General features: G+C 53.2%; 2 protein-coding genes across 2 annotated transcripts; one reads left to right on the top strand and one right to left on the bottom strand.

Annotated features, from left to right (window-relative positions):
- Window positions 1-3669, top strand: HER10_EVM0008476 (fungal specific transcription factor domain-containing protein; the record flags this gene model as incomplete). Its single annotated transcript, XM_035477994.1, has 6 exons — window positions 1-1248; window positions 1310-1329; window positions 1405-1505; window positions 1559-1783; window positions 1836-2450; window positions 2508-3669. The coding sequence occupies exons 1-6, from the start codon at window positions 1179-1181 to the stop codon at window positions 3667-3669; spliced, it is 2193 nt and encodes a 730-aa protein (XP_035335166.1). The 5' UTR covers window positions 1-1178.
- A 1783-nt stretch (window positions 3670-5452) lies between these two features.
- Window positions 5453-7455, bottom strand: HER10_EVM0012189 (uncharacterized protein). Its single transcript, XM_035481589.1, has 4 exons — window positions 7076-7455; window positions 6740-7003; window positions 6047-6683; window positions 5453-5990 (listed from the first exon to the last, which is right to left on the bottom strand). The coding sequence occupies exons 1-4, from the start codon at window positions 7307-7309 to the stop codon at window positions 5578-5580; spliced, it is 1548 nt and encodes a 515-aa protein (XP_035335433.1). The 5' UTR covers window positions 7310-7455; the 3' UTR covers window positions 5453-5577.
- Between the last annotated feature and the right edge of the window lie 1129 nt (window positions 7456-8584).

Here is an 8584-nt window from a genome sequence, read left to right as displayed (position 1 = left end):
CCGTGGCCCGCCTTGCCCGCCTCCCACAGCTTTCGTCAGGTTCAGGGAAACGGAGCCCAGGCGGGGTAAACGTCGACCCTTCAGTCGGCGTCAGTCGCACAAGAGAGGGGAAAGGCCGTGTCAACGACTGTGCCGCCGATCTCCAGCATAGACAGAGACTCGGAGTCTCAGAGTCTCGCTCCCACAGATTACGCCGCCGTTGGATGCGCCTGGCGGCAGCACCAAAGTTACAAGCTACAACCAACGATCCCCGCGCAATACGAGCCCCCCAAACCGTCCAGTCCAGTCCAGGTCGACCTTTCCTTTGCCCTGGCCTCGTCCTGCCTTGTCTGCCCTGGCCTTGCGTAGTCTTTGGCCTTCCCTGCCTGCCTTGCTTTACAGCCCTTGCCTCGTCCTCCAGCGCAAGCACGACGCAAGCACGCAAGCACGCAGCATCGACAGGCACCCAAACGGTCCACGGATACTGCGGTAGTGCAACAGCAAGGGGGAAGCCGTGAACGACTCGCGCACCGTCTCGTCTCGGACACTTGCCCCGGACCTTGTTCTCTCTACGAATATCCGTACTGACTCTCTACGGATACTTGTGGCTTCGCTGCGCTCTCGGTTCTGTTGCACTTCTGAACCACAGATCAGCATCTCTCGTGTTTTGATCTTCCGACAGCCGCACACCTCGAGCCGCCTTTTGATCGTACGCATCATCGCTGCGACTATTTTGAACCCTCGCATCTAGCCCAGGGCTCGACATTCAACTTCCCGACAGCCGACGCGCCAACTACTACACGCGATACCGCGCTTAGGACGATCTGTTCTCTTACGTGCACCAGTCCCTGCAGCGTCATCCGGATCCCGGACACACTCCAGCGCCCCCGTCAACGACGATCCAGCTTTACAGTCAACTTGACGTGATCTCAGCCTGAGCTTCGCTTCACTTTCGACGGAACGGTCACCACGTCATCCGTACTTGGTTCCTTCCGTTTTACGCGTTTTACGGATCGCACGTCTTTTCAGAGATACTTGCACATCCCCTAAACTACAAGCCTCTATTTCATCAACCCAATCGCCTGGCTCTATCCTCTATCGTGGATCCCTTGCGATTCGTCATCGATCTCAAAGCTTCAAGATAGCGCGGCCTCGAGGCACGGCACCTCGTTCCTCCGTCGCATCCCCAATCGCACCCAATGCCGCGATCTAGTTTCTCAGATAACCCCCTGCTGCGGGTATCGCGGCCTGTATCGGCCTGCTCGCGATGTGAGTTGTCATGGTTGCGGCTGACTGCTTGTGTTCATGCGAGGCTAATCGTGCCCCACAGGTCGAGCTGCAAAAGTCAAGGTAGCTATCCTTCCCCCGCTGCCCAGCCTGATGGATCTAACGGGCTTATGCTGATGCGTACTTGACTTTGTCCAGTGTGATGGCAAGCTTCCAGCCTGTACTGCCTGTGAGAAGGCAGGCCGCGAAAATGAGTGCTCCTCGGCCAATGACCAGTTCGCCAGAGGCAAGGAGAGAAGGTTGGTCCGCCCATCATGAGATCTCGGCATGCGTGATGTTAACAGCGACTCAGTTATGTAGCAGCTCTAGAGCTTAGAGTTGAAAAGCTAGAGAAGCGGTTGGCATTTGCGAGATCGCGCAAGGCATCGGTCAATCTCCACGATGTCGATGAAGCGACGGCGGCTCCTGCTGACCGCAAGGACTCTCTGGCCAATATTCGAGCTGCGATTCACCGGAAAGCCGCCCGTAAGAGGGAGGACTCGGACGTTAACGCACTCGTGTCTGACTTTGGCTTCTTGTACGTCCATCTCTTGGCCCCGCACTTTGAAGTGCGTGCTGACATTTGCCAGATCCGTCAACGCAACAACTCGCGATTTTGAACCGTCCGTGAGCGGCATGACGTTCGCCCGCCTGGTGCTGGCTGCCGCGACTAACGACGAGGTACCGGATCCGACGGAGGACAGTTTCCCAACCAGAGCAGAGGCCTTCGCTACCGTTCAGTATTACATGGCCAACATCTACTCACTGTTCCCGTCCTTCTCGGAGACTCACTTACTTACCGTCTTGGACGATGTCTATCAGCAAGACGAAAGAGTCAAGGACAGGCTCAAGGATGCCGACTTTTGGCTACTGTACATGGTTCTCGCTATTGGATACGCGGCCCAGAGCAGGGACAAAAACGATGACTTTTCTCGCCGCGGTCTAGACTTTGTCGCTCGCGCCTTGCCTTTTGCTGACAAGGCACTGATGCCTGGATATCCAAGCCAGATTCAGTCGCTCATCCTCTTCACGCAATACTCAATGCTCGACCCTGGCCATTTCGACAGCTGGTATCTGATAGGATTCGCGAGTCGTGCTGTGGTTGACTTGGGATTCCATCAAGACCCGCCACAGCTCCAGGTTCCCGATAAGGCTGCTCTCGACCTTCGGAGGAAAATGTTTTACTGCGTATATGCACTTGACCGGTAAGCTCGTTGAGCCTAGATGGCATGCCAGATTCAACTCGCTGACACCAAGGATAGGATGATCAGTATGGTTCGCGCCCGATCCTTCTCATTCACAGATGATTCCATCAATGTCGAGTATCCCAGCAACTCTGGCTTGACTTCTGGGCCGATCACTGGCCCTCAATCAGCAGACTCGGCTTTAGTCTTGTTCCAGCTTCGTCGACTCCAGTCCGAATGGTATCAGACACTATTCCAGGGAGACGCAGCGCCACTTTCAGATGCTGCCTCCTTCATTTGGCAGATGTGCCTGGAAATGAGAGAGTGGCACGAGTCACTGCCTGATAACCTCCCCTCGGGCATCCGCGAGTTCTTCGAGCTCGAGCTGAGATACAGTTACATCCACTGCCTTGCGCCTAGCGATCGCCAGCCACACCTGACTGACTACACCCGCAAACTCATTTTCGAACATGCCATTGCTTACATGAACACCATTCACAGTGTCGTCCATGGCTCCGTCAACACGGCATTTTACTCCTCCCTGGACGCTCTCAAGGTCTTTTTCGTGGCAACACAGTTCTTTGTCGTCTTCAATGACAAGCGTGAGCTACTTATATCGGAGCAAAGAATCATTCCGCCTATCACTCGTCCAGGCACAGCACCTCCGCCACCTCTACCGCATCGCCCGGCTGGTGGCGAGGATAGTTTGGACAGAAGCATGCGATGCTTGCAGCAGGTTGTGGAAACACTTGCAAGATACTCTCAGCGATGGGACATTGCGCTACAGCTCAAGACTACATTTGAAGGGTTGTCATCAGAGTTGTTTTCCTGGCTTCAAGTACGTCGGCAGATGAGAGAGCAAGGACAGCTGCCTCAACAACACCAGCAACAAATGCAGCAGCAGCATCAGCAGCAATCGCCTCATCAACCGCAGCAGCAGCAGCAACAACAACATCAACCACAACAACAACCACTCTACCACCCGCACCAACAGTCTTCACCTATACCCCATGGTCCCTCGCCGCCGCTTGGTCAACACCCTCAACACCCTCAACATGCCCAACATCCGTCCTACCCTCCTCATTCCCATCCTCAGGCCCTCATGGGGCAACAGCAGGTGTCGATGCAAAGCATGATGCAGCAGCAGCTTCAGGGGCAACCGATGATGCAATACAGATGGGTCGGCGATGGGGGCGGGCAGATGATGCCTGGTCCGCCGGGGCAAGGCCCACCGATGTGAGCCACATGAACAAAGTCATTGCGCAATACTCGTTGAATTCTGGAAACGAGATGGATACCTGGATTGGAGCAGCACATTTGTATGCTTAGATTATAGAGATGGCACTCCATCATCAGAGTCTTCTCTACAACAAGGTTCTGTGTCAAACTTACCTGAACTTATGTACCCCTGTGACGCGCAATTGCATGAGGTCCATGAAAGCCGTGTTGGAATGCCACCTTGGCTAGTATTCGCTGCCATCAATGGTATAAGCTCTGTCTTTCTCTCTTGTCTAGCTTCACTTTTTCTGGGCCTTAGCACTGCCTTGATTCCTCTGGTCGCTTTCTTATGTCCACGTCCGATTTCACAAAGGCTTTGGGATAGTAATGGAAGAAAGACGGCAATGGTGAAAGTACTTGTAAGGAACAAATGTGCAGATCTAGCATTACAGACGGAGGGGGATTGAGAGAGCTAGGGATGAAGAAGCTAAGGATATAAACCATCATCTATTCCTTCTCTTGAATCGTTGCATTGGCGGATGTTATGAGATACCACAGTTCGTCCGGTATGGACATGAAAGATACGGAATACAGGACAAGTACATGGGGGAGACGTCACGGAAGACGTAAAAAAAAAAAAGACTGATCATGGTAAGCAGTCTTTGGTAGATGATGTCTTTGATAGACAATGTAATCTTACCGCCTAGTGAGACTCAATACAGGGGAATTCTGAAACTTCTAGAGATTGACTAAGAGCTTGAAGCGGTTGTATAACTCAAAGGTCTTGCTGGTGAATCCATTCCCACTTACTTTACGATTTATACGTCCGTTAGCCTTCACCCGGTACAGTGCAGCTATGTCAGTTCACTTCCATCTCATATTGAACTAAGCGTTAAGGAGCCCTTCATTAATAGTACCGATGTTACTGTTCCTATTCGTGCTGAGACACAAGCGTGCTCACGAGAGTCTGTGAACGTGAGAGCTATCCGGGACAGGAAAGTTAAGCAAGTTACCGTTTATTATTACACCCTGACACTACCATCCTTATTAGAGCACGAACACGAGTGTATCGTCGAAACTCAACGGATGCAAGCACTATTCAGAATAAGAAAGTGTGAAATGAAAAGTACTCTTCACTACTATAAGCCGTTACTCCTACTCATATTCGTGCTCAGATATGAGCGTACTGACGAGGTTATACTAACGCGGGCACGTTTGGAGTAGTGAAGGTGGTTTGGACGTTTAATAGGATTTTTTTGCATCCAGCAGAGAGTGGATACAAACCAGAGAGGGTACTGCAGTCTGGTCACGCAGCGGTGTCATTCCAAATTCAGTTCGGCAGTGGGTTGATGACGAAAGACGTTGAGAGAATCAGGTACGGTGCCGTTGGAGAGGGTATTTATATAAGTATGTATACGAATGAGAACACACTTGGTGTAGTAAGCTGGGTTGACATTTAGTAGGACTTTTCGGTTGAGGAGAGAGTGGAAACAGGTCGGGAAGGGTGCTATAGCCCACTCGCGCAGCGATATCATCTCAGCTTAGAGTCAACAGTGTGCTGATGACGACCAATGTTAGCAGGATGGGATACGGAAACGTTGACGAGAGCGTTCAAATAGTAATTCCAAGCTCGGTGTATGTACTTGTGATGCTTTGGGATTCATGAAGACAGAGGTCGAGAGGGGACATTGTTCGTTTGCACTAGAGTCTCATTCCAACCTGGATTGAGAAGTTCTCAACGAAGTCACTTTACATTGCGTCAAGCCAAAGATTGTTTCATCATGACAACTTCAATTCCGCAATCTGGGGTATAATGCGACGGGACCTGGGCCTCTTTCAGGCCGATCCTCAGTTCTCTGATAATAATACATCAATCCGCATTACTCATTACTCCTGTTTCTATCTCCAATTACCGACATATTCTCACCTCTTAAACAGCCTCCTTCCTCTCAGACTGCTGAATCTCAGCACCGTCCTTGTTATCGAGCGCAGAGTGACCATGGTGTCCCTCCTCGGGTCCGACGCCCAACATCTGCGCGCCCTTCTCGGTGTGGTTGGCGCCGCCGAACAGCTGGTCCATCTCCTCGAGCGGGATCTGCTTGGTCTCGGGGATGAGGAAGTAGACAAAGATGCCGAGGACGATGTTCATGGCCATGAAGAAGAAGAGGCAGTTGAGGCCCTCGTTGGCGAGGAAGGTGGGGAAGAATTGCTGGAAGATTGTGTTTGCGACGTTTTGCATCTGGGAGCACATGCCGACGGCCTGAGCGCGGACGTTGACAGAGAAGATTTCGGCGGTCCACATCCATGTTGTTGCGCCCCATGTCGGCTTGTAGAAGAAGATGACTGTGATGTGTTAGTTAAGTGTACTTGAGGAGGGGGGTGTTGAAAGAGGAACTTACAGAGGAATAGCAAGAACACAATGGAGATACCGACGGGCTCGCTCTTTGTTCCGTCTGCTGCGGTGGGAGTCTTCATGCCGACAATGGGGACGATGAGCATGCACACGGCCATACCAGCCGCACCGACGAGGAACAACCACCGACGACCGAAGCGATCAGCCGTCCACATGGCGTTGAGCGTGAAGAAGATACCCATGGTGGCGTTGAGCGCGTTGATGAGGTTGATCGTATCGGTAGACGGCCAGACCTTCTTGTAGATCGAAGTGGAGTAGGAGTTGAGGGTACCCTGGCCGGTGAGCTGCTGTCCGACGTTGAGAGCGAAGGCGAGGTAGAGGCGCTTGCGGATGGAGGGGTCCTTGAAGAGGGCGGTGTAGGAACTGCTGATGGCCTCCTTTTCGTACTCGATGGCTTCGCGGATCTGGAGGAGCTCCTGCTCGACCTCTTCCTCGGTGTCGCGGATGCGCATGAGGGCGGCGCGGGCGGCCTCGACGTTGCCGTTCTTTTGGATGTGCCAGCGCGGGGACTCGGGTTGGAAGGGGAGGGCGATGATGATGAGGATGGGGACGAGCATCTGGAAGATGACGACCATCTTCCAGTCCCATTCGCCGAGCTGTTCGCGGCGCTTGGAGCAGGCGTACTGTAAGATGTGTTAGGGGGGTTTGCTTATTTGTAGGAGATGTGAGAAGAACATACGTTGATCCAGTAGGCGATGAAGGAGCCGACAGAGTAGAACATTTGCCAGCAGGCCATGATGTGGCCACGAATCTCAGAGGGGGCGACCTCGCCGATGTAGACGGGGCCGGCGGTGAGAGCCATACCCTGGCCGATACCGATCACGACACGGCCGGCGATGAAGACGCCGAGCTTGTGGTGGGGGGTGAAGGTCTGCATGAGGGTCGCGATGATGGTGACGAAGCAGCCGATGGCCATGCCCCAGCGACGTCCGAGATAATCGGCCTGTGTTGAGAGATTGTGTTAGTCCTGGCTCGAGCTGATACTACATTCGATGACAAGAGAAGGTGTGCTTACAGTGGGACCACCGATGAAGAAACCGGCAACGATGGCGCCAATGGTGTAGGCGGTGTTGACGAGGCCGATGAGCTGGGTGTCCTTCTTGAGGTCGACGTCGACCCAGGCGAGCCAGTTCTTTGAGCCCTGGAGGGAGTTGAAGACGGAAGCATCGTACCCGTAGAGGACCATACACATGGCCGCCATCAGGGAGATGTACCAGTTGTACACTCTTTTGCCGGACGGAAGACCCATCTTGGCGGACTCTGTTGTTGGTGAAGTTGCTAGAGAAAGATAACGACGCCCTGTGTGGTAAGAGGAGGGTGCTATCGACCTAGAGAAGAGAAACTGATTGAAGCAACTCCGGCAGAGAGGTGAAGAGCCAAGGAGGGAAGAGAGAGAGGGAGTCGTTCGATTCAGGAAGAAGGGGAGATGGGAGGTTGTCTTTAAAACCTTTATCTCAAAGGCGCACACCATACCACGCTATACCCGGTCTCTTTCTCTCACAAAAGTAACCTAAGCCGTTCAGATAGGGATCCCCGCAAGAGTTTAGATTTCCCCCAATCCTTTCCCCCAAATCCCCTCATCTCACACCCCCGGTCCCCCTCATTCCCCGGCCTGACTATCCGCCCAAAAGATGCTGGGCTTCGAACGAAGACGGCTGGCTGCCGCTACACTCGAATCAGATGGCGAGAAAGAAAGAGCAACCAACCGAGAAAGGAGGAGGCATTCGGGCTGGCACCCGGCATCTTTCCCCATAATTGTCGAGGGCCCCCAGGCCTAGCGCTGGTTCTGGGGGAGTGGAGAATGAGATGGGGGAGTTTGGATGGCATGGTTGGATGGGTTTGGTTTTCTGCACACCGAATACTGAGAGATACCTAGTTTAGAGCCGGGTTTCTGTCTTGTTGCATATGACTATCCGCAGGTACATGTAGGTTAAGTTCCCTTGCTTTGAGTCTGTCATAACCGCCAGGTAAAGGGCCGAAGACACTGTCAAATGTGATATCTCCAAACACTCTCTTCCGTTGCTTTTCAAAGCCTCTCTCTGTGTCAATTCCCTCTCTCATCAACTATGTCGTCCAAAGACAAGACAACCCAAGGAATGCGGCGACAGAACGAATCTCTTGGCGCCGCGCCGCGTGTGGCCCGCCGTGTCCGCCTCTCTTCCCCAGAGACCCCCAACCTTTTCAACAATCCTTGCTCGACTCTTGTCTCCGCGAAAGGGCCAAAGGAGAAAGCTAGCCAGCCGGCTAGCCCATGGAGAAGGGGGGGCGTCTGAACCTGCGGAGAAACCCCCAACTTTGAAAATTCCACCAATGGTAATTTCGCCTGGGGAATCGGCTTCACGTACGGATACGCCCTCCCTCAGTTCCTAAGGACACAATTTCAACCACCGCGTGGAGGCTGGTCTGGGCAAACGCTTGTTTTCCCTTCTCCTCGACTCGACTCGAACGAATCCACACGTTCCCCGTTTCCCCCCGTGGGCCGTGAGACTTGTTTGTGCAGTTTGCAGGCGGAGCTACTTTCGAG

The sequence above is a fragment of the Colletotrichum scovillei genome (genome assembly GCF_011075155.1).
Source record: "Colletotrichum scovillei strain TJNH1 chromosome Unknown Contig00004, whole genome shotgun sequence".
NCBI classification, from domain to species: Eukaryota; Fungi; Ascomycota; class Sordariomycetes; order Glomerellales; family Glomerellaceae; genus Colletotrichum; species Colletotrichum scovillei.
This window is presented reverse-complemented; position numbering and strand designations above follow the sequence as displayed.